General features: G+C 41.4%; 1 protein-coding gene across 5 annotated transcripts in view; it reads left to right on the top strand.

Annotated features, from left to right (window-relative positions):
• The window catches only part of FN1 (fibronectin 1), a 133,930-nt gene that overhangs the window by 43,012 nt on the left and 65,093 nt on the right, over positions 1 to 25,825 (top strand). For all 5 annotated transcript variants that reach the window (XM_060781432.2, XM_060781424.2, XM_060781416.2 and 2 more), the window contains exons 12-21: positions 702 to 845; positions 8,183 to 8,304; positions 10,406 to 10,583; positions 12,364 to 12,540; positions 13,087 to 13,215; positions 13,320 to 13,409; positions 14,169 to 14,363; positions 15,614 to 15,886; positions 19,814 to 20,080; positions 24,569 to 24,663. In XM_060781432.2, coding sequence (XP_060637415.2) covers positions 702 to 845; positions 8,183 to 8,304; positions 10,406 to 10,583; positions 12,364 to 12,540; positions 13,087 to 13,215; positions 13,320 to 13,409; positions 14,169 to 14,363; positions 15,614 to 15,886; positions 19,814 to 20,080; positions 24,569 to 24,663 — 1,670 coding nt within the window. The remainder of the gene's footprint in view (positions 1 to 701; positions 846 to 8,182; positions 8,305 to 10,405; positions 10,584 to 12,363; positions 12,541 to 13,086; positions 13,216 to 13,319; positions 13,410 to 14,168; positions 14,364 to 15,613; positions 15,887 to 19,813; positions 20,081 to 24,568; positions 24,664 to 25,825) is intronic.

Raw genomic sequence — 25,825 nt, 5'->3', positions numbered from 1 at the left:
TGTTTAAAAGCTTCCAAAGAAGGAGCCTCCACCACACTCCGGGGCAGAGAGTTCCACTGAGTTTTCCAATGACAAAATAAGTCAGATTTGGCTGTAGTTAGCTTCCTGCTCAATTGATTGCTAATAATAAAGCTTTCAAATGAATTCTATGAAGCTAAATTAGTTCTGGTATATATCATTTTATTCAAAATCTTCTGCTCTTAGTGTAACCTGGAATTGGAGATCCAGATTATCAAAGCAGATAATCCGCATTATCTGCTTTGAACTGGATTATATGATTCTACATTGCTGGATTTTATATGGCAGTGTAGAAGGGGCCTGAGAATAATGGAACCATGATTCACAAAGATTTGCATGGTTCCCCCCTTAATCCAGGGATTCAGGATTGGCAGCACCCCAACTATATTTAAGTGCTCTGTTCATGGGTAAGAGAAATACATGATGTGAGTATCAGTGATGAGTTTACTACTTCTAACTCCCTAGCACCATTTTTCTTACATTCTTCATGTGAACAGATTTCTGCAAAGGAACGTGTCCTCTGTTCAGGCAGGTTCTCCTTGAGATTCTGGTCTTCTGGAAAAACAAGAGTCTTATAACTTTAGGAGACCTTCCTTTTATATTGGGACATCAATTTAATGGTAATCCAGGCAAACCCATCCTCAAACAACCTGCCCATTTTCCACTTGGATGTTTCTTTTCAGATCAGTGCCAAGATTCAGAAAGCCAGACCTTCTACCAGATTGGAGATTCCTGGGAGAAGCATGTTCATGGTGTCAGATACCAGTGCTACTGTTATGGACGTGGTATTGGAGAATGGCACTGCCAGCCTCTAAGTGCATATCAAGGTAGGAGTCCTAAGTGGGGTTACACTTTGTAATATAAAAAACAATCCACAAATATGATTCAGACCATCTCTTTTGAGCAGGTTTGCTTCTTCTCTATGATTTCATGTGGGAAAAAAATTCTATCCAGATCCTTGCCTCTGGTATAGAATTATATTTTCTGATCTTCATAATTTTTTGTGTCCATCATATTTCTAACAAGAGAGGGAGAGGACAGGAACAATTTTATTATATCAAAAGCGAACTGAGGGTACAGTTGTAATGTATTTTTTTAAAAAACGCACAAAGCTTAAAAACTTGTTATTATATTAAATGTCCTTTGAGCAGTAGCTTTGAGCAGTTGCCAAGTTGCCATTATATTAAATGTCCTTTGAGCAGTTGCCAAGGGGCAAGTAGCTTGCCCCTTGGAGTGCCTCTGGTGTTGCTGTAAGAAAGTCCTCCACTGTGCATGTGGCAGGGCTCAAGCTGCATTGCAATAGGTGGTCTGTGGGCATGAGGAACTGAGATGCCATCAACCATTCACGTCCCACCATGGTCCTTGTACATATCAATCTTCCTAATTTAAATGGTTTCCACCAAAGTACTTACGTCTTGGTAATATATTTTTATATCAATACTAGCCGTCCCCTGCCACGCGTTGCTGTGGCCCACTCTGGTGGCCATGGGGGTTTTGTGTGGAAAGTTTGGCCCAATTCCATCGTTGGTGGGGTTCAGAATGCTCTGTGATTGTAGGTGAACTACAAATCCCAGGAGCTACAAGTCCCAAATGTCAAGATTCTATTTTCCCCAAACTCCACCAGTGTTCAGATTTGGGCATATTGAGTATTCATGTAGAGTTTGGTCCAGATCCATCATTGTTTGAGTCCACAGTGCTCTCTGGATGTAGGTGAACTACAACTCCAAATCCAAAGGATATTGCCCACCAAACCCTTCCAGTATTTTCTGTTGGTCATGGGAGAACTATGTGCCAAGTTTGGTTCAATTCCATTGTTGGTGGGGTTCAGAATGCTCTTTGTAGGTGAACTATAAAACCCAGCAACTTCAACTCCCAAATGGCAAAATCTTTTTTTGAGTAAAGGATATACATTGAGTTGTTAGGTGTCTTCTGTCCAAATTTGGTGTCAATTCGTTCAGTGGTTTTTGAGTTGTGTCAATCCCACAAACGAACATTACATTTTTATTTATATAGATATCAAAAGCGAACTGAGGGTACAGTTGTAATGTATTTTTTTAAAAAACTCACAAAGCTTAAAAACTTGGCATCATATTAAATGTCCTTTGAGTAGTAGCTTGCCACTTGGAGTGGCTCTAGTGTTGCTGTAAGGAAGTCCTCCATTGTGCATGTGGCAGGGCTCAGGCTGCATTGTAATAGGTGGTCTGTGGGCATGACCAGAAAGAGAGGAACTGAGATGCCATCAACCATTCACATCCCACCATGGTCCTTGTACATATCAATCTTTCTAATTTATATGGTTTCCACCAAAGTACTTATGTCTTGGTAATATATTTTTATATCAATATCATGGTAACCAATACAGAACTACCTCTGAGGATGTTTGCCATAGATGCAGGCGAAACGTCAGGAGAGAATGCCTCTAGAACATGGCCATATAGCCCGAAAAAAGCTACAACTACCCAGTGATTCCGGCCATGAAAGCCTTCGACAATACTATGCAGAGGTTTTATCAGTTTATAGGACAGTGTTCAAATTATATCAGAACTAACATTTCCTTCTTATTTATTTATCGTGTCAGGAGCAAGCCAAACAGTTGTATTGCATTTTTTAACAAACAAACAAACAAAACTCAAAGTTTGCAAGCTTGGTAGTTGATTAAATGTCCTTTGACCAGTAGCTGACCACTTGGAGTGCCTCTGGTGCTACTATAAGAAGGTCCTCCATTGTGCATGTAGCAGGGCTCAGGTTGCATCGCAGAGGGTGGTCTGTGGTTTGTTCTTCTCCACACTCACATGTCGTGGATTTTTAATGTATCTAGCCTAGATTGGTTTTTTTTAAAAAAATCTTCATATTTTTTATTTCAAAATCTACCTCTTAGAGATGTGGACTTTTACCCATGGCAGTGTTTTAGGCCTCTTAGAATCATAGAGTTGGAAGAGACCTCGTGGGCCATCCAGTCCAACCCCCTGCCAAGAAACAGGAAAATTTCATTCAAATACACTGCCAGATAATCCAGGTTATCAAAAAGGATAATGTGGGTTTTATACAACTGTGCAGAAGGGGCCTTAGTGTTTTCAAAAGTCCCAGGGATCATGAAGGAATAAAATATGGGTTGAATTTCCCTTCAAGAACTTCTGCTATAATTTAACATTTGAATATATTGTCGAAGGTTTACATAGCTGTAATTACTGGTTTGTTGTGTGTTTTCTGGGCTATATGGCCATGTTCCAGAAGCATTCTCTCCTGACGTTTAACTGAGCCAAGGAGTAGAAGCACAAGCAGCAGATGATTGACTTTTAAATGGACATGTTCCAGAAGCATTCTCTCCTGATGTTTCACCTGCATCTATGGCAGGCAATCTTCAGAGGTTGCCTGCCATAGATGCAGGTGAAACATCAGGAGAGAATGCTTCTGGAACATGTCCATTTAAAAGTCAATCATCTGCTGCTTGTGCTTCTACTCCTTGGCTCAGTTAATTGTTAACTATTTTCCATGGACACTTGTTTCTTATTTCAGTTTAGTATATTTGGACAGGTTTTTGGGAAAAGTTATAAAATATTGTGAATTACCATATTCTAGTTTTGTAGTGGAAACATGTTTGGCTCACTGAGCTTGTATCTCTATGAGTTGCTACTTATATTTGTGGTATGTAATACCTGATGTGCTCTGTCTCCAAACAAAATGTTTTAACCATCCTATCCATCAGGTTCCAGGAATTCTCTGTGGACATGGTCAATATGAGCTTGATTGTTTGTTCAGTTTCCAACTAGAAGCACATACATTGATAAGGGAAGCACTTGGTTAACCTTTGCACTTGGAAAATACATTTGCAGTGGTTGTTTTTAGTTTTTAGACTTCACAAATGAACACAGTACAGGCATCCCTCAAGTTACACACAAGATAGGTTCTGTAGGTTTGTTCTTAAGTTGAATTTGTTTGTAAGTCAGAAGAGATACATGACCAGTATCTGGCCACTTGGAGTGCCTCTGGTGTTGCCGCAAGAAGGTCCTCCATTGTGCATGTGGCAGGGCTCAGGTTGCATTGCAGCAGGTGGTCAGTGGTTTGCTCTTCTCCACACTCGCATGTCGTGGATTCCACTTTGTAGTCCCATTTCTTAAGATTGGCTCTGCATCTTGTGGTGCCAGAGCGCAATCTGTTCAGCGCCTTCCAAGTCGCCCAGTCTTCTGTGTGCCCAGGGGGGAGTCTCTCATCTGGTATCACCCACGGATTGAGGTTCTGCGTTTGAGCCTGCCACTTTTGGACTCTCGCTTGTTGAAGTGTTCCAGCGAGTGTCTCTGTAGATCTAAGAAAACTATTTCTTGATTTAAGTCATTGACGTGCTGGCTGATACCCAAACAGGGGATGAGCTGGAGATGTCGCTGCCTTGGTCCTTTCACTATTGGCCGCTACTTCCTGGTGGATGTCAGGTAGTGCAATACCAGCTAAGCAGTGTAATTTTTCCAGTGGTGTAGGGCGCAGACACCCCGTGATAACGTGGCACATCCACTGTTTTAGTGTGGTAGATGTGTTCCACACTGGGCATGCGTACTCAGCAGCAGAGTAGCATAGCGCAAGGGCAGATGTCTTCACTGTGTCTGGTTGTGATCCCCAGGTTGTGCCAGTCAGCTTTCGTATGATATTATTTCTAGCACCCACTTTTTGCTTAATATTCAGGCAGTGCTTCTTGTAGGTCAGAACACGGTCCAGAGTGACTCCCAGCGCTGCAATGCTCCAGTGGGATTCCTTCCCAGGTAATCCTCAGAGCTCTGGATGCTTGTCTGTTCTTAAGGTGATAGGCGCATGTCTGTGTTTTAGATGGATTAGGGATCAGCTGGTTTTCCCTGTAATAGGCAGTAAGGGCAACTAGAGCTTCGGAGAGTTTCTTTTCAACCATCTCAAAGCTCCCTGCTTGAGCGGTAATGGCACGATCATCAACATAGATGAAGCTCTCTGTCCTTTCTGGCAGTGGCTGGTCATTTGTGTAGATGCTGAACATGGATGGAGCAAGCACGCTCCCCTGAGGCAGGCCGTTCTTCTGTTTTTTTCTTTCTGTTTCTTCCTTCTGAAACCAGATTATTGCTATTATCAGGAAGACCTAGGCAGCACATCTGAAATAATGAGAATAAGTGTCTAGTTTGTAAGTTGGACTGCATCCTCTGGAATAGATTTAATTATTCCAAAGGTAATTTCAGACTAAAAGAAGTAACACATTCTGGTATATATGGAAGGAAAGCAAAATAGCATCCAAACACTTGGGTTTCTTTGGTTAGATTTTGCAATGATACTTGCCAAGCCAAAGTTGATTCTTATCTAACTGTTAAAACAAACATCTCATGGAGCCATGTGAAATATATATGTACCCTTAGAGTTAGATTTGAAAAGTACTGTAAGTGAGACAGTCAAGTCTTTGAGAGTCTCTTTGGGAGCTGGGCTAGCCTTGAAATTGTTTCAATATGAAGAGAAGGTTTATATTTATGGTAGCTTTAAAAAGTTTCCACAGGTATGCATGTTTTACAGTTGTCCAAACCAATATGCAAAGAGAATCATTTTTACAAAGGAAGAACTGACTGGCTAAAATAACAAGAGGCATTCATCAAACCAGATGGCTGTTTGCTGATGTTCTGTGAGAACTTCCGTTTTGCTCACAAAACAATGCAGATTGAAGCAGCATTTCATTGGAAATACAACTGTGTCCCTTCAAGTCATTTTATTTTATTTATTGCGGCCATGAGATGATCAAGATGGCAAAAAAGGGGAGTAAAAAAGAATTTGCAATCTTTCAAGAATGCAAATTTAATCTTTGACCACTGCTACATAATCTCAGCCTGTTGTTAAGACCCAAATTTCCTGTTACAAAGTAAACAAAGTGATTGGGGATGATTGGACTGCAACATGTGGGAAGGAAAAATTTTATCTCTCCCCCCCCCCCTCAGTTATCATTCCCCTCAGTTATCGTCCCAGCGGTAGTGAATTTTATGATCTATGTTGTGTTTTTGGGGTGTAGCTCTAGATTACAATATGGCTGATAGGGAAGAATTGGCTCAAATAGGGTAGCAACAGTGAAGGCAGGATTAATTTGCATATGTGAAGCCGATTGGTCGTATGCAGATGAGAGCATGCCAGGATTTGAAAAAGCCACTGAGCCAGAATGGCAGTTACAGAACTGAACATTCTAAAGGGGTGGAGTCAAGTTTGAAAGAAGCAGTTAGAGTTTGTCAGTTAAAAAAAAAGTGAAGGGCAGTGAGGAACCTCGGTTAGAGAGAAGCAGTCGGGAAATAGAACTCAAGGTTTAAGGGAAAATAAGAAGGCGCCAGTGTCACCTAAGTCAGAATATAGTTCAGCCAAGGGAATATGAAGAAAGTAACATATTCGTTGATGTGAGACAGTGAGGGTTTCATAAGAAAAGTTAACTCAGTGAATGATACTGAATGTAAGACTCGAGACTGTAACAAAACACAAATGTAACCATAAAGCATTGGAACCAGAAGCTATAAATAAACTTTGTTACTTGGTTGCTTACCGGAGTGTTGCAAGCCTGTGATATAAAGCACAAAGGTTTAACAGCTCACAAGAAAGCCCCAGCCAATTTAAAAGGGAAACTGCAGCAGTACAAGGCGGTAAAGGGATTTAGAAAGGAAATTATTTTCCCCCTCACTGAATCAAGAAGAAAGGACCTGTAAAAGGACAGAAACAGAGTACTCCCAGGTATGAAAGTGGTGACAGAAAACTACATATGTGGTGTGGCATCACGTATTCAGTTATGTGCAATGTTACGCCCCACACCAGCCAATATCTCCTTGTTGTTTCCTGTAGGAATTAGAATAAAAGATCCCACGGGCAAAAAAATGGAGTTTCTGTCCAGTGCTAATCACCATCACAGTGATGATTTTCATTTGGATCATGAGACAGCAAGGAAGGACACTTTGATGACCCCATCCTATATTTGCTATTATTTATTTTTGAAACTCTTGATATAGATGTTAGGTGGCAATGAACATAGCATGTATGAGGGGGTGCTGATAAGTCTTTGGCTTTGCCCAGAAAGAAACGAGATAGGAAGATGAAACTTTACATTTATTCCACATATTCCCACACACTTCTTACATTGGTATTCCAAAGTTCTGTAAGCCTTGCAAAAAGAAGGATTTCGGTTGTGTCTCAAACCAGTCATCCGTAGCAGCCATGGCAGCAGAAATGGTGAGAAATTTGGTACCCTTGAGGTGTTTCTTCAGGTTTGGAAACAGATGACAGTTGGAGGGAGCTAGATCCGGTGAATAAGGTGGGTGGTCAACCAGCTGGAAGTCTAGCTCCACCAGTTTTGCCACGGTTGCTTCTGCATTGTGAGCGGAGACATTGTCTTGCAGGAACAAGATTCCTTTGGACAGCTGCTTCAATTGATCCAAAAGTTCAATGTAATACCTTGCCTTGATGGTGGAACCATTTTGAAGGTAGTCCACTAGCAGAACGCCATCCTTATCCCAGAACACAGACGCCATCATCTTAGTGGCTGATTTTTGTACCCTGAACTTCTTTGGATGAGGAGAACCACTGTGCCTCCCACTCTTTTGACTGCTTTTTGGTTTCAGGGTCATACAAATAAATCCAGGTCTCATCCATAGTGACCAGTCAATCCAGGAAGTTCTTATCAGTCTGGAAACGCTGACAAATGGACAGGGAAGTTTTCACTCGCATGCTTTTCTGATCTGTTGTTAAACATTTGGGGGCCCACTTTGCAGATACCTTCTTCATGTTCAAATGTTAATGGATAATGACACAAACTCATTCACGAGAAATCCCCATGGTGTCTGCTATTCCTTTAGCTGAAATTCACCAATTCTCCAGTATGAGAATTCATCATTTTCAATGTATAGGCTCATTCTTGTCAGGAATGATGTATTACTTGCTTCTACAACCATTTTGCTTGTGGATCCCATCACTAACTCTATGGAAAATTTAGTTCTTTGAAGAAAAAATATGTTGCATTTTGGTCCTTGAGTTACTGTCGAATGTTTGTAAGATAAATATTATTGCAGGTGGAATTTCAGAAGTCAAGTTGCTTTAACCTCATTTGAAGAGAGACACTTCTTTAGATCCAGGGAACAGACGGCAAACTATATATAGATGAAGCCCTGAAGAAACTAATGGGGAAATTCTATTTTTAAAGGTTCGACTGGTCCTGTTCAGGTGATTATCACAGATGTCCCAATTCATCCCGATTCTCATCCTGTCCAGTGGGTTGCACCAGAATCCTCTCACATTGCCAGTTACATCCTCCGATGGAGACCAGTGAGTACTGCAGTATCATTGATGAAGTGAATACATCACCCCCAATCTAAGTCAGCCCATCTAACAATATTTCTAAATTTGGCAGTAGAAGAAAAACTTGTTTTCTCTGAGACTATATTTGCGTCAGTTCACAGAATGTGTACAAATCTACTTTGTAAGGATCTTACCATATTGGCATATGGATATGCTGTGCATTGTGGCAAATCTGAGGGGTCAGTGGGGGGCGTGGAGAACCCATCGCCCTATGCCCCGCATTGCCTGACTCACCACTGGCCCCACCCATGGGGAAGAAGTGTCAGTCACCCAGGTTCCCCCCATTGTTTCAAATCCAAAACAGAAAGCCTCCCATGTTGTTGCCGTGGTGGCGTATGCCACTTCCTCACCCCTTTCGCCATGAAGTCCATCCAGAATTAGATGCCCATTCTGTAATGGTCTCTGTGGTGAAAGGGGGAAAGCGGCAGGCAAATGAGCCCATATAATGAGATTGTAAATGTAAGTATGTTATGTAAATGTGTCAAAGTTGCAGTTATGAAGAAACATCATTACTAGTGTATGATACCAAAGACAAAGCTGACAGTATTTTTAAAACATTGGCAAAACATTCATTATTGACTTCTATCAAAATGCCTTTGGAAGGATGCCAGTATTGGCTTCCTTCCCCTTACAATTTCTTAGAAATATGGATTTGTCTCTGAAATGCAGATTCTGAGAGAGGCATTACTTTAGAGAGCATCTATTCCTTTGGTGCAGGCTGTTCCATTTCCCTTCAGGTAGCAAAACGAGAAGCCTAAGTTGGGTTGTCAAAACAACTACTGCTGTTGGCTTCATATGTCATCGAATCATAGAATCGTAGAGCTGGAAAAGACCTCATGGGCCATCCAGTCCAACCCCCTGCCAAGAAGCAGGAAAATTGTATTCAAATCACCCCTGACAGATGGCCATCTAGCCTCTGTTTAAAAGCTTCCAAAGAAGGAGCCTCCACCACACTCTGGGGCAGAGAGTTCCACTGCTGAATGGCTCTCACAGTCAGGAAGTTCATGTTCAGGTGGAATCTCCTTTCTTGTAGTTTGAAGTCATTGCTCCACGTCCTAGTCTCCAGGGCAGCAGAAAACAAGCTTGTTCCCTCCTCCCTATGACACCCTCCCACTTATTTATACATGGCCACTATGTCTCCTCTCAGCCTTCTCTTCTTCAGGCTAAATATGCCCAGCTCTTTAAGCTGCTCCTCATAGGGCATGTTCTCCAAACCCTTGATCATTTTAGCCACCCTCCTCTGGATACATTCCAGCTTGTTATCATCTCCCTTAAATTGTGGTGCCCAGAAATGGACACAATATTCCAGGTGTGGTCTGACCAAGACAGAATAGAGGGGTAGCATGGCTTCTTTGGATCTAGACACTATGCTCCTACTGATGCAGGCCAAATCCCATTGGCTTTTTTTGCCATCGCATCACCTTGTTGGCTCATTTTTAACTTGCTGTCCACAAGGATCCCAAGATCTTTTTCACACGTACTGCTCTCGAGCCAGGTGTCCCCCATTCTGTCTCTTTGCATTTCATTGTTTCTGCCAAAGTCAAGTATTTTGCATTTATCCCATTGAACTTCATTTTGTTAGTTTTGGCCCATCTCTCTAATCTGTTAAGATCATTTTGAATTCTGCTCCTGTCTTCTGGAGTATTGGCTATCCCTCCCAATTTGGTGTCATCTGCAAACTTGATGATCAGTTCAGTAGACTTATATCCTTCTTTGCACTTGAAGTCCTTTAAGTGAGTAACAATTTTTTTCAAACCAACACAGCCAACCCAACTAGAAGCAATAATAGGAAGGACACCTTCATTTCCCTCTCTGTTTTCCTTGAGCAGCAGGAGGAATCCAGTATTGGCTTCCTTCCCTTTACAATTTCTTAGAAATATGGATTTGTCTCTGAAGTGCAGATTCTGAAAGAGGCATTACTATTCCTTCTGTAAATGTCTTGTAAGGAAAACAAAGATATTTTGAAACCGACGTCACTGGATATATTTCCCATAGGAAAGAATATAGTGCAAATTATGCTGTTGAATTATTTATATTTTGATAATCCCACCATGTTTTGTTCTTTTAGAAAAACTCCAGGATCAAGTGGAAAGAGGCCACCATCCCAGGCTATCTGAACTCCTACACTATCTCAGGACTGAGACCTGGCATTCTTTATGAAGGGCAGCTTATTAGTGTGCAACATTACGGCCCGAGAGAAGTCACCCGTTTTGAATTTACTACTTCTAGTACTACATCTATTTCAAGTAAGCACTGCCATGAAAGTGGAACATGGCCTACAATGCAAGCGTTTGGTCTCGTCAACAATACCCTTTCAACTATGTTCTAGTCTCGAAAATAAATAGATGGTAGATGTCTCATTTTTGGCAGTTACTATGGTATTACCACGTTGCTACCATGTACCTTGCTTGCACAATCCATATTTGTAGGTTTGACTTTTTGTTATTTATGAATTTGATTAATGTTCTCTAGGAATCTCTAGATCCTCCAATGCAACTCTGTGGTTAACTTCTGCTGGAAAATGATCATAGACTCATGCTGGAGTGTCTAGATCAGTGTTTCTCAACCTGGGGGTTGGGACCCCTTGAGGGGTCGTGAGGGAGTGTCAAAGGGGTTTCCAAAGACCACACAGTATTTTCCGTTGGTCTTAGGGGTTCTGTGTGCAAAGTTTGGCCCAATTCTTTACTTGGTAGGGTTCAGAATGCTCTTTGATTGAAGGTGAACTATAAATCCCACAACTACAACTCCCTAATGCCAAGGTCTATTTCCTCAAACTCCACCAGTGTTCACATTTCGGCATATTGAGTATCTGTGCCAAGTTTGGTTCAGATCCATCATTGTTTGAGTCCACAGTGCTCCCTGGATGTAGGTGAACTACAACTCCCAAACGCAAGGTCAATGCCCACCAAACCCTTCCAGTATTTTCTGTTGGTCATGGGAATTCTGTATGCCAAGTTTGGTTCAATTCCATCCTTGGTGGAGTTCAGAATGCTCTTTCATTGTAGGTTAAGTATAAATCCCAGCAACCCATAACTCCCAGATGACAAAATCAATGTCACCCCCCCAACCCCCACCAGTATTCAAATTGGGTGTATTGGGTATTTGTGCCAATTTTGGTCCAGTGAATGAAAATATATCCTGCTTATCAGATATTTACATTATGATTCATAACTAGCAAAATTACAGTTATGAAGTAGCAATGAAATTATTTTTATGGTTGGGGGTCACCACAACATGAGGGACTGTATTGAGGGGTCACGACATTAGGAAGGTTGAGAACCACTGGTCTAGATCATCCTAAATATGGTATCTTTAAAATTCAAGGTTTTTTGCTTACCCAAGGATTTTATTCCCCTAAGTCCAGGAAAAGTGGTGTTATTTTTAACACTACTTGTATTAATTGCAATGGTGTTAAAAATAAGGGCAAGTCTTCAAGTCATATCTTTATGCAGGAGTTATATTATGGACTGGATTTGATCAAAAATCAGAATTCAGTTCTAATGTTATTACTGGCTGTGTTAGGGTCCTTTATATATTAATGACCTTCCTCATACACACATGCATTCATTATTTAACCATTGCTATGTTTTGGAGGGTTGAGATATTTGACCTTCATTCAAGCATGGTTTTAATTGCATTTCCTTGTCTTCTTTCAGTCCCCCTTAGACGCCTTTTACACTGCCATATAATCTATATTATCAAAGCAAATAAACTATATTATCTGCTTTGAACTCGATTATATGAATCTACATTGCCATATAATCCAGTTCAAAGCAGATAATATGGATTTTATATAACAGTGTAGAATGGGCCTTAGAGACACTCTTTGAAGTATTTTAAGCTCTTCTGCATTTTGATTTATGTTTTCTGGATGTGCTGCGTCCTTTTAGGTATCATTTGTAAACTCTTCAATTTAAGAACTGTGAAGAGGATGCAGGAAGATACCTGAATTTTTAACTGAAGAATTAGCTCTTGGTTTCTCATGGCATTTCAGTTGTGTAAATCCCTTGGTTTCTTTCATTGCAGCCACTCGTGTGACAGGCGAAACAACAGCGCTGCCTTCAATGGTATCTACCTCTGAATCAGTCACAGAAATTACAGCTAACAGTTTTGTGGTGTCCTGGGTTTCTGCTTCAGACACGATCTCAGGCTTCCGTGTGGAATACGAACTAAGTGAAGATGGTGATGAGCCCAAGTACTTGGGTAAGGGAGATTCTAGATTAAATCAGCCATGGTTGAGATGCTGTCAATGAGGTTAAAGACCATTATAGCCTTTAGAGCTTCCCTAAGATGAATAAGTTCAATGATCTCTGCTATTCAGAGAAATTATTCCAGATTTCTATAGATAGATATGTCTGGCATAGCTGAATCCTATGTATGTATGTATACTGGGGAATTGTCTTCTGTTGAATCCAGTAGACTTTCATTTAACATAGGATTGGTACAGTAGAATTCCTTTGGTTCCATGCATCTTAGCATTTATTTTGAATGAGTTGCATGTACTAAATGTTTAAAAAACATCTGGTCTTGCAGTACAGATCTAGGCATCATATTGAGGTGGCTTGAACTCTGTTGCAGGCTGTGTATGTTCAAGATAAAATTGCCTAATAATAATAATAATAATAATAATAATAATCTGAGATTAAAATAGGTGACAATTTGTTATGATACTACAAATTCTTTTCTCTATCAACATTTTATGAAATGAATAAGATTTTAATTAGTGTTTTCTTTTCTTTCTTATTAAAGATCTTCCAAGTACTGTCACTTCTGTTAACATCCCCAACTTGCTTCCCGGCCGCAATTACATTGTTAGAGTCTACCAGATCACTGAAGAGGGCAAGCCCGATCTAATTCTGTCAACCTCTCAAACAACTGGTAAGTTTAATCACACCGTTTTTGGCAGTGATCAACAGAATTTGTCTTTTGCTTCAACGCCAGACATGTTCTCCAATTGCCTTATTTGTTATTTCCTTCAATAGCACCTGATGCCCCACCTGATCACCATGTGGAAAATGTTGATGACACTTCTATCCTTGTAAGCTGGAGCAGACCAGAAGCTCCCATCACAGGTCTGTCCTATTTGGCTGAATTAGTTTGAAGATGTTCAGTGTTTTGCTGTTGTTTGTTTGTAAGAGAGTCAAGAAGGTAGGAGTATGTGTAAGGACTAACATGTCTTCAAGTTGACTCTGACTTATGGTGTCCGCATGCTTCTATGGTTTTCTTGGCATGTCTATCATTCTTTTCCTCTAAGGCTTGAAAGAGTTTGACTTGACCAAGGTAACCCAGTGAGTTTCCATGTCTGAACTGGGATTTGGATCCTGATTTCCAAATGCACAAACCATAATACGGTACTGACTCTCAAAACTAATGCCTTACCCCACAAAAAGCATATTTCTTGCTCAGAAAAGATGAAGTTTTAGCCCATCTGCCAGAAGGTGGGAACTATTATACTTGTGTTTTCCAAATTGTACTTCATGTAGGTTCAGTAGTCAACCTAAACATGTATAAGATTTCAAAGATTTTGGAAATAGAGATAGCCAGTTCAGCTGAGAGAGGAGCAGAATCTGTGGTTTTGGTTTGTTGTTGTTGTTTTTTTTTTTGCTTTGAATATGTTTTTATGGATTTCAGCTGTGATTTTTTAATACTATTGATTTTTAATTCTGTTTCAATGTTTGTATATTTGTATATTTTAAGTTGAATTGAAATGCTTTTAATGTAAGCCCCTTTGGGTCTCCTTCTGGAGACAAAAAATGAGGTATAAATAAACATAATAATAATAATCTGCTTTATTATGCTGTGATCTGACCCTATATTTCTGATGATATTAGGTTACCGAATTGTCTACACTCCATCTGTGGAAGGCAGCAGTACAGAACTCAACCTTCCTGATTCTGCTACCTCTGTGACGCTCAGTGACTTGATGCCTGGGGTTCAGTACAATATCAGCATTTTTGCTGTGGAAGAGAATCAGGAGAGCAGTCCTATCTTCATTCAGCAGACGACTACAGGAGTGCCAAGGGAAGGTAATAAGCTATTGCAATTCTTGTAATGTTGGCAATTGATTTTTCCTTATCATGCTTCTCCCTCCAGGTTTCCTCCAGTACACTTGCTGGGGCAAATACATAATCTGTGTTGTAGACATGTATAGGATATAATTAAAATGTTGTTTTTTTTGGGGGGGGGGGTTAATTTAAAACAAAAGTTTTCTAATTCTAGGAGCTGCAAAGAGTTATATTTACATTTTTACAAAACTTAGAAAAGAAAAGGTGGTTTGTTTTCCAGTAGTATTTTAGTCCCTTTTGTCATGCTTTTTGTCTAATACAATGTTTATCATAGCTTGGGAATGTATTTAAAAGGAATATTAAGCATTATTTTTTTTGGGGGGGGGGGGTTGTTGTAGGTTTTTTTCAGGCTGTGTTCTAGAGACATTCTAAGTTACTTTTCTGAGAAAGTATGTATGTATGTATGTATGTATGTATGATGATGATGATGCTGATGATGATGATGATTATATGGCAATGGCCTAAAATTTGGAAAATTCTCACAAAACGCCCCCTAAGTATTTTTGTCCTCCACCTCAAACTAAAGAGAAAGTAATGACAAGTATTTCTCATGATATGAAAAAGTATTCATACTATTTATTGTCATACCACAATTCAAGAGAGATATTGACAAGCTGGAATGTGTCCAGAGGAGGGCAACTAAAATGATCAAGGGTCTGGAGAACAAGCCCTATGAGGAGCGGCTTAAGGAGCTGGGTATGTTTAGCATGCAGAAGAGAAGGCTGAGAGGAGATAAGATAGCCATGTATAAATACGTGAGAGGAAGCCACAGGGAGGAGGGAGCAAGCTTGTTTTCCGCTTCCCTGGAGACTAGGACACGAAACAATGGCTTCTAACTACAAGAAAGGAGATTCCATCTGAACATGAGGAAAAACTTCCGGACTGTGAGAGCTGTTCAGCAGTGGAACTCTCTGCCCCGGAGTGTGGTGGAGGCTCCTTCTTTGGAAGCTTTTAAACAGAGACTGGATGGCCATCTGTTAGGGGTGATTTGAATGCAATATTCCTGTTTCTTGGCAGGGGGTTGGACTGGATGGCCCATGAGGTCTCTTCCAACTCTTTGATTCTATGATTCATATCATGTATTAAAACCCATCCCCATCCCAGGAACATGTTACAGGTACCGTTGTTACTTGTGATGTGTTATTTCCAAGCTCTGCTCAGAGTATGATCACTTTTACAATCCAATAAAGACTGTGCATTTTTTGGATTAGGTAAGATTCCTTCACCCAAGGACCTGCAGTTTGTGGAAGTCAGTGATGTCAAAATCACCATCATGTGGAACCCTCCTGACAGTGCCGTGACTGGCTATCGTGTTGAAGTGATCCCAATTAACCGTCCGGGTGAACATGGGCAAAAGTTGCCTATTACTAGATACTCCTTTTATGAGGTCACAGAGCTTTTGCCTGGAACAACCTACCTTTTCAAGGTCTATGCCCTTGGACAAGGCACAGAAAGTGAACCACTGACCGGAGAACAAACAACCAGTAAGTATATTCCTTCTCACTCAGTTGATACCTTTGCCTCAAATGCATTCTGTCAGAATTTCCATTCTTTTGCAAGTATATTTCATAGTGAATTTGTGTATTTAAAACTATGGATTTGGAAGTTAGTGGCTGGTGTGGGGATGTATACACCTTTTGCAGGGCTTGTGTTGCTTTGATTCAGAGATTCCTCAAAGGGAACTTGATATGCTTTTTCAGGATGTGAGATTCTGAAGCAGTTTGTTGGAGGGTGCTGTTGAATTAGATCCTCAGGGTCAGAGCATGATTGTATGTTTAGATCAGGGGTCCTCAAACTAAGGCCCGGGGGCCAGATACGGCCCTCCAAGGTCATTTACCCGGCCCTCGCTCAGGGTCAACCTAAGTTTGAAACGACTTGAAAGCACACAACAACAATCCTATCTCATCAGCCAAAAGCAGGCCCACACTTCCCATTGAAATACTACTACTACTAATAATAAATCTTTATTTATATCCTGCTACCCAGTGGCGCAGTGGGTTAAAGCACTGAGCTGCTGAGCTTGTTGATCGAAAGGTCACAGGTTCGATTCCGGGGAGCGGCGTGAGCGTCCGCTGTCAGCCCTAGCTTCTGCCCACCTAGCAGTTCGAAAACATCCAAATGTGAGTAGATCAATAGGTACCGCTCCGGCGGGAAGGTAACGACGCTCCATGCAGTCATGCTGGCCACATGACCTTGGAGGTGTCTACGGACAACGCTGGCTCTTCGGCTTAGAAATGGAGATGATCACCACACCCCAGAGTCAGACATGACTGGACTTAATGTCAGGGGACTACCTTTACCTTTTATCATCTCCCGCAGGATTCGGTGCGGCTTACAAGAGGCTGGGCCCAAATACATCATAAAACATAACAACAGCAATACAACAATAAATAACTCATAACAAAACAAAACAATACGACAATGATACAACGCAATTAAAAACCTGTGGCAGGGCCAAATGTAAGAATTAAAATTTTAAAATGCTGGGCTTGTCCAGGGAAGTAGGTTGGATATTTTAAGATAGGTGGGCGTGCAGACAGTCCTAAATCTCTTCTAAAGTGCATTTGGGACATATTGCTTGGGAGTCCTTATTTTGGGAAGGCACACTGGAACATCCACGTCTTCAAGCTCCTTCTAAAGACTGCCAACGTTGGGGCCTGCCTTAAGTTCTTGGGGAGGGAGTTCCAGAGTCGTGGGGCCACCACTGAGAAGGCCCTATCCCTCGTTCCTACCAGTTGTGCTTGCGATGCAGGTGGGATCGTGAGCAGGGCCTCTACAGGTGAACGAAGAGATCGTGTGGGTTTGTATACAGAGATGCGGTCACACAGGTAGATGGGTCCCAAACCGTTTAGGGCTTTGTAGGTAAGCACTTGCTCCTTGAATTGGGTCCGGAAAATGAACTGCAGTCAATGGAGCTCCTTAAACAGGAGGTTTGTTTGTTAAAATTGTTCTTCATTTTAATTATTGTATTGCTTTTAAGTGTTTTTTTGCACTACAAATAAGATATGTGCAGTGTGCCTAGGAATTCATTCATGTGTTTTCAAATTATAATCCGGCCCTCCAACAGTTTGAGGGACTGTGACCTGGCCCTTGGTGTAAAAAGTTTGAGGACCCAGTTGTTTAGATACTTAAGTAATTCAAATTATAACCATCTTCTAAAATAAAATGAAAGTGTCCATTAATACAGAATGTCCACATAAACTACATTAAACTAATGTAGCACCCCAGTGCACTATTATGTCGGGCCCTTTCTGAAATTGCATACTTGATGGTGATGAATCAGATCCCAAATCTTTAAACATGTAGTGCTGACTGTAGCTATTCTTAAGATGCCTGGCTGCAGCTAGTAACAAATGTCTGGAACTGTGTTTTCCATACATTATGATCACGACCATAATTGCTTTGTCTAAACCACAGTTTGAAAAGTGTTCACACAAAATCTGCACTGTAATTGAAATTCCTGGGCAAAAAAGAGATCAGGCAAGAGTTCCCAAGGTATAAAGCCGCACTAAATTTCTTCCCATGATTGTTCTGGTTTTGAGTCCTACAGAACCTCAGAATCGTAGAACTGGACTCAGGGAGATGGGAGTTAACTAAAAATGAATTTAGATTGCAGCCCAACCAATTAAAGTATTTTAAACCACAGTGCTTTTCTGGCCAACTTAGACCACACATGTACTTAGAAATTGCTTAGGACTGCCTTTTCTCTAGTCTAACCTTTTGTTGGCCTTGCATCTGTGTCCTTGGGCTGGAGGTGATTTGGATCACCCTCACCCCACTCCGTGTCTTCTCCATCCTGCCCCCCTTCCCACAACAAATCTGACATAAGATATGATACAACAGAATAGTTCTGCCATCGGAGTGCTTAACTGGCAAAGCTCAGCCTTTTGCCTAATCCCGAATCTCTATATCTGAGTTTGAATTGTAGTGTTAAACTCTAATCATTCAAACCAGGGTGCCATCTTAGTTGAGATGAATTTTGACACTTCCTCCAATCAATAGCAAACTTCCAGCTGTGCTGTGCCACTCTTGAGACTATAAAGGAGACCCAGATGATCAAATCTTCTTTAGGATACCAGCATTCAACTAAAGAAGAAGAAGAAGTTTATTTTTCTGCCCCTCCTCCATCTCCCCAGAGGGTCTCGGGGCAGCTTACATGGGGCCAAGCCCAAAGCAAAATACAATTAAAAGCAAAACAATAACAAATCAAAACAGCATTTAAACAGCATAACAATCATAAGAAGCATCAAAAGCATCAGCAGACTAATTTTGGAGGGGAGATAAGGACCACTATGCGAGCTGGTTAAGGATAAGGTGGTTCAATAACGTGGATAGCAACGTATAATAGTATAGGAAATAGCATGGAAACAGAGCAAATTAACAGGATCAATTTAACTTAAGGATATATATAATAATATAATGTAGGAATTCAGAAACAGGTCATGATATAAGTCAGTGTTTCTCAACCTTCCTAATGCCACGACCCCTTAATACAGTTCCTCATGTTATGGTGACGCCCAACCATAAAATTATTTTCATTGCTACTTCATAACTGTAATTTTGCTACTATTATGAATCGTAATGTAAATATCTGATATGCAGAGTGCATTTTCAGTCACTGGAAATCCCAGCAACTACAACTCCCAAATGACAAAATCAACCGCCCCCCCCCCCCCAACCCCACTAGTATTCAAATTTGGCAAAATACCTAATAAGACCAAATTTGAATACTGGTGGGGTTGGGGATTGATTTTTTCATTTGGGAGTTCCAGTCACTGGATTTATAGTTTAGCTACAATCAAAGAGCACTCAGAACTCTACTAACGATTGAATTGAACCAAACTTGGCACACAGAACTCCCATGACCAACACTAAACACTGGAAGGGTTTGGTGGGCATTGACCTTGAGTTTGGGAGTTATAGTTCACCCACATCCAGAGAGCACTGTGGACTCAAACAATGATGGATCTGGACCAAACTTGGCATGAATACTCAATATGTCCAAATGTGAACACTGGTGGAGTTTGGGGAATATAGACCTTGTCATTTGGGAGTTCCAGTCACTGGATTTATAGTTCACCTACAATCAAAGAGCATTCTGAACCCCACCAATGATAGAATTGGGCCAAACTTCCCACACAGAACCCCCATGATCAACAGAACATTCTGTGTTTTCTGATGGTCTTTGGCGACCCCTCTGACACCCCCTTGAAAATTGCCAGTGTGGGGGCTTGCCTAATGTCTCTGGGGAGTGAGTTGTGTATGCAATAGCATCTAGGTGGCTGTTCATACTGGATAAATCATATTACCTTGAATAGTGGCAATCATGATTTGAAGGTGGTACTTCATACATGTTGAAAGAAAGGAGCCCGATTTCTTAATAAGATTTTTTTTTTAATTTTGTCTTCAAGGACTTGATGGCCCAACCAACCTAAGGATTGTCAATGAGACTGACACTACTGTGCTGGTGACGTGGAGGCCCCCTCGTGCTCAAATTACACGCTATCAGCTTTCTGTGGGGCCTACCACTGGAGGACAACCAAGGCAACATAACGTGGGGCCATCCGCTACTAAGTATCTATTGAAGAACCTGCTACCCGGTACTGAGTACACAGTGACCCTAGTGGCTGTTAAGGGCAGCCTGCAAAGCAACCCAGAGACAACAATTTTCACAACCTGTAAGCATTATAGTATTGGTTATTATTTCACTGATCATACTGTCTCCATAAAGCCAGGGTTTTTACTACAATTCAGTTAGATTTATAGATTTCAAGTACTATGCAACATGCCCTCTTCAACAGTATTTTTCTAAGGTGACAACTTCTTAAAAGTTCTTTTTACTTTGCCAAACAACATTTTAAATGATAATCCAATGTAGACATAGCAAATGTTGTGAAGTAATTTAAGCTTTGAACTGTAGTACCTACTGGTTGACTTTGGGTTTGCTATGTCTTTCAGCCTCAGAGAAGGCAAAGGCCAACCACTTTTAACAGTTCTGCTTCAAAAATCTGTGATTGGTTGGAAACAAGTTGGTACCTTTGGACCAACATAAGTTGAAAACACTTTATTTATTCAAAAGTTTTGTATACCGGCCTTCTCACCTCTCTTGAGGGACTCAGACCGGTTTCCAACCATAATATCACATACAATCACTTTGAAGACACACAACAAAACAACAATCATTCCTAACTCCTGCTCAGTATTCACATAATGAGAAGAAGAAGGGTAGGATAAGGTAGATTTGCTTCCTTCCTAAGATTTCAAAAATGATTTATTTATTTATCGTGTCAGGAGCAACCAGACATTTTTAACAAAACACAAAGTTTGCAGTCTTGGTATTCTATTAAATGTCCTTTGACCTGTATCTGGCCACTTGGAGTGCCTCTTGTGTTGCTGCAAGAAGGTCCTCCATTGTGCATGTAGCAGAGCTCAGGTTGCATTGCAGCAGGTGGTCTGTGGTTTGCTCTTCTCCGCACTCGCATGTTGTGGATTCCACTTTGTAGCCCCATTTCTTAAGATTGGCTCTGCATCTCATGGTGCCAGAGCGCAGTCTGTTCAGAGTCTTCCAAGTTGCCCAGTTTTCTGTGTGCCCAGGGGAGAGTCTCTCATTTGGTATCAGCCATTGATTGAGGTTCTGGGTTTGAGCATGCCACTTTTGGGCTCTTGCTTGCTAGGGTGTTCTAGCGCGTGTCTCTGTAGATCTTAGAAAACTATTTCTTGATTTAAGTCGTTGGCATGCTGGATGATACCCAAACAAGAGATGAGCTGGAGATGTCACTGCCTTGTTCCTTTCACTATTGGCTGCTACTTCCTGGTGGATGTCAGGTGGTGCAATACCGGCTAGACAGTTTAATTTCTCCAGTGGTGTAGACACCCCGTGATAATGCGGCATGTCTCATTAAGAGCCACATCCACTGTTTTAGCATGGTGAGATGTGTTCCACACTGGGCATGCATACTCAGCAGCAGAGTAGCAGAGCGCAAGGGCAGATGTCTTCACTGTGTCTGGTTGTGATCCCCAGGTCGTGCCAGTCAGCTTTCGTATGATATTGTTTCTAGCACCCACTTTTTGCTTGATATTCAGGCAGTGCTTCTTGTAGATCAGAGCACAGTCCAGAGTGACTCCCAGGTATTTGGGTGCGCAAAATGATGCACCGGATAGGGCAGTGAAAAAAGAAGTTTTCTGTTATCTAAACTAAGAACTGGTTGGCTACCTTTGTCCAGGTAGATTACACAGTGCACAGTTCTGAGTAAATAATATAATAATAACACTTTATTTATATTCTGCCCTTCTCCCTGAAGGGACTCATAGCAGATTACAGTATATACACAGACATATGCAAACATTCAATGCCTTGCTACAAATGATACAAAATGAGACAAATACACAGACAAAGGCAAAGACTTCTCCTTTCATTTCTGGCTCGGAGGCCGGAATCTTGCTGACTTCAATGCATAGAGTTAATCCATAATATAGTGAAGCTGCTTAGCCTTTTGATTTTGAAATAAGGTTAAAACTGCCGCAGATAGAGGACTTGGCAAACAAATCAAAGAGACATACCTTTTTCAGAGACATAGAAACTTTATGATTTAGAAAGCTATTGGTTCATATCATGCTTTCCCCAGTGTTTTACTAGCTGTTTTTGGCATGTGTCTGTTCCAAGTTAAATGTGTCTGGTGACTAGCATCCAAGTAATATCCCTATTAATATTCCAGGAGTTGCTTCCAGTTAATTCTTTTAATAGAGTCTTTCTTGTCTGGTAGAAGTGATAGCAAGCTGTGACTCAGATGTGGTGTAGAATGTACACAAATAAAACCACAAGGAACCAAGAACACATGGCCTCTTTATATGAGGAGTTGTTCCTGTCATGTGTGTGGAAGGACAGTGTTATCTCCGCCCTCCCATTCCTGCTTAATATAGTTCTCGATTCTGAAACATGAACATACATTCATCTCAACTGGCACACAAAACTTATTTTGGAGCTACGTCATTTGATTAGTTTTGTTTTGGTGAACAGCTAAACCTGCAGTTGCACAGTAAGTAGGGAGTTTATGCAGACAGTCTTTCAGAGACAGTTTTTATTCCAAACATTCAACATTTTACCTGGTTTACAGAGACATGGAGCCTGTTTTTGATTGCTGTGATGGGTAGCACTTTGAGGTTTCTTTGAAGTGGAAGTAGCTCATGTGATGCACTCAATGACTTAGCAAAATGAAGGTGGAAAGCAAAATGCTTCTTCCTTATTGCTTCCACAGAATGAACATCATTGTCCGTTTTGCTCCTGGGAACTGGTTTGGGATTCATGAAAGTTCATAAATGTTTGCATGTGTTGAAATTAATAAACTCCCATTTTTTGCCCACCACAAAGTTTTAAGGAGTCACCCGGATGTTAAGCAGCCCCGAGAAGGTTAGGCAGGCAACACAGTGGTAGATGAAGAGCAAGAGCTGGAGAGAAATGCTGGGGATCAGTATTGCCTTGCTGTCCATAGGATTGCATTTGGCCTTATTGGGCTTAAGAGCAACAGGATATGACTGACCAAGCACAGGCTACGGCTTTGCTTAGGGCCTATACCGCGGCTATAAGGGTAGCCAAAGAGACCATCATGACTGCCCGTATAGCGTCTGCATCTAATAGAACTTTGGAGTTGTTCCGGGTCGTTGGGGAACTTCTTCACCCTCCTGAGATGGAGGAGACCTTCAACGACCCGAAAACTCGGTGCTGCGAATTTGTGCAGCACTTTGCAGACAAAGTTGCTTAGATATGTCTTGAGTTGGACTCCAGTTTGATTGCAGTTCCAAGAGAGGTGACCGAGGCATCTGCTTGTCCAGTTTTGTGGGATTCCTTTCGGCTTGTTCGTCCTGAGGATGTGGAGGTGGCCCTTGGGGCAGTGAGAGCTGCTACATCTGGACCCTTGCCCATCTTGGCTAATTAAATCGGCCAAGGATAGTCTGATTGATTGATTTATGTTAATCATCAATACATCGCTGGAGCAAGGAATTTTTCCATCAGGCTTAAAACAGGCTGTGGTTAGACCACTCCTGAAAAAGACTTCCCTTGATTCCACAGTCTTGAATAACTATAGACCAATCTCAAACCTCCCTTTCCTGGGCAAGATGTTGGAGCGGGTGGTTGCTGCTCAGCTCCAGGGTTTCCTGGATGCAGGGGCGGCTCAACCCATTACGCAAAGTAAGCATTCACAGTATAGTTGGTTTTGCCCAGGGGCACTCTTGGGGGGAAATAGACCTTGACATATGCGAGTTGTAGTTACTGGGATGTATAGTTCACCTACAATCAAAGAGCATTCTGAACTCCACCAATGATGGAATTGAACCAAATATAGCACACAGAACTCCCACAATGACATCAGCTACCTGGATCAGTCACAGTCTGGCTTCAGGCCTGGCTATGGCACTGAGATGGCTTTGGTTGCCTTGGTGGATGATCTCCGCAGGGAGCTAGACAGGGGGAGTGTGATCCTGCTGGTTCTCTTGGACATCTCAGTGGCTTTCGATACCATCGATCATGGTATCCTTCTGGGACGACTTTCCGGGTTGGGTCTTGGAGGTACGGCTTTGTCGTGGCTCCGGTTCTTCCTGGAGGGTCGGTTCCAGATGATGAAGCTGGGAGACGCCTGCTCAGACCCCTGGCCTTTGACGTGTGGGGTCCCACAAGGCTACATTTTGTCTCCCATGCTTTTTAACATCTACATGAAACCGCTGGGAGAGGTCATCCAGAGTTTTGGAGTTGGGTGCCATCTCTATGCAGATGACACACAACTCTACTACTCTTTTCCACCTAACTCCAAGGAAGCCCCTCGAGTGTTAGACGAGTGGCTGACCCCTGTGGCTGTCTGGATGAGGACAAACAAGCTGAAGATTAATCCCAACAAGACAGAGGTCCTCCTGGTCAATAAGAATTCTGCTTGTAGGAAATAATAATAACACAGGGGATGTGATAGCTAAGGAGGAGAAATTAATTGATCCATCCCCTGACAGCCATGTGATTTCATACCACAAATAAAATGTATTTTAATACATAACCTACAGATACAAACACTGTTTTTCTGACGGAATCTCAGTTGATGCCAGAGTGTGTGATAAATGATATAAGAGTCATTCACCTGTTAACCAAATACCTGTACTCAGATTCTTGCTTCATTTTACAGTGCAACCCAGGGGATCAGTTCCTCATTATAGCACTGAAGTGACAGAGACATCTATTGTGGTTACATGGACACCTGCACCAAGGATTGGTTTTAAGGTAGGAAAACAGTTTCTTCATCTGACCGTATTGTTGTTGTTGACTCCACTGAAGTTGACTTATTTATATATATATATATATATATATATATATATTATATATATTTTACTTGGTGATCTTGTGTAGACCATTAATAGCTGCCCTTCTGATTTTATTTATTTATTTATCTACAGCTTTTCTATTCCGCCCTTCTCACCCCGCAGGGGACTCAGGGCGGATTACAGTGTACACATATATGGCATACATTCAATGCCAATTTTGACATACAACATATACAGACATAGACATAGGCTATTTAACTTTTTCTGGCCGCCAGGGGAGCTGTCGCTTTCATCGTCCATCTGGGACACTGAGGAAGTACTTCCACATTCCCGCATGCTTTTTGCTGGAGTGCTTGCTGGAGTCTTTTTTATGGCCTCATAAATCAATTAATTTAGCCTCCCCACACTTTAAGGTGATACCTAATTTTCCTACTTGACAGATGCAACTGTCTTTCGGGTTGCAAAGGTCGACAACAGGCTACACAATTGGTTGGAAACCCACTCCACCCCAGGCTGGCTTCGAACTCATGACCTTTTGGTCAGAGTGATCTTAATGCAGCTGACACTCAGCCAGCTGCGCCACAATCCCGGCGTACCATTTGTTTGCCACTTTGGGTCCTCCCACATGTGGAAGAAAAGCAGGATGAAAATAAATAAAAATAAAGCAGATCTGGTACTGTGATTGTTTTGTGCCAGGAAGGGGAAAAGGCCTCTGTGAGATGTCTCATCTCATCTGTCAAATAGCTTTACTGCCCAGGGTCCTATGGGCCTTAACACTGAGGGGAAGAAGCCAGTGCTCTTTCTTCCTAACCATGTTAATTCCAATCAGAATTTCAAAGTCTATGAATTTTAGAGCTTTTCTAGCCTACCAATGATTAACAATAACAAGGGAGATCTTATGCAGTGTGGGGCAAAGTCCTCTCTCAGGCTACAAGGCCACAGGAATAGGACATCAAATACTAGACAGCATTTTCACAATTTTGTTCATCAAGAGTTTTCAAGTATGTGTGTGTATTTGATTTTTTAAAAATCCTCCGATTAGTTTTTTTTACTGAGAAGGGCGGAATATAAAAGCTATAAATAAATAAATAAATAAAAAACAAAAACAACATTATTTATTT

The sequence above is a fragment of the Anolis sagrei genome, chromosome 1 (genome assembly GCF_037176765.1).
Source record: "Anolis sagrei isolate rAnoSag1 chromosome 1, rAnoSag1.mat, whole genome shotgun sequence".
In the NCBI taxonomy this organism is placed as follows: domain Eukaryota; kingdom Metazoa; phylum Chordata; class Lepidosauria; order Squamata; family Dactyloidae; genus Anolis; species Anolis sagrei.
Note: the sequence above shows the minus strand (reverse complement) of the source record. Positions and strands in the feature narration are given on the sequence as shown.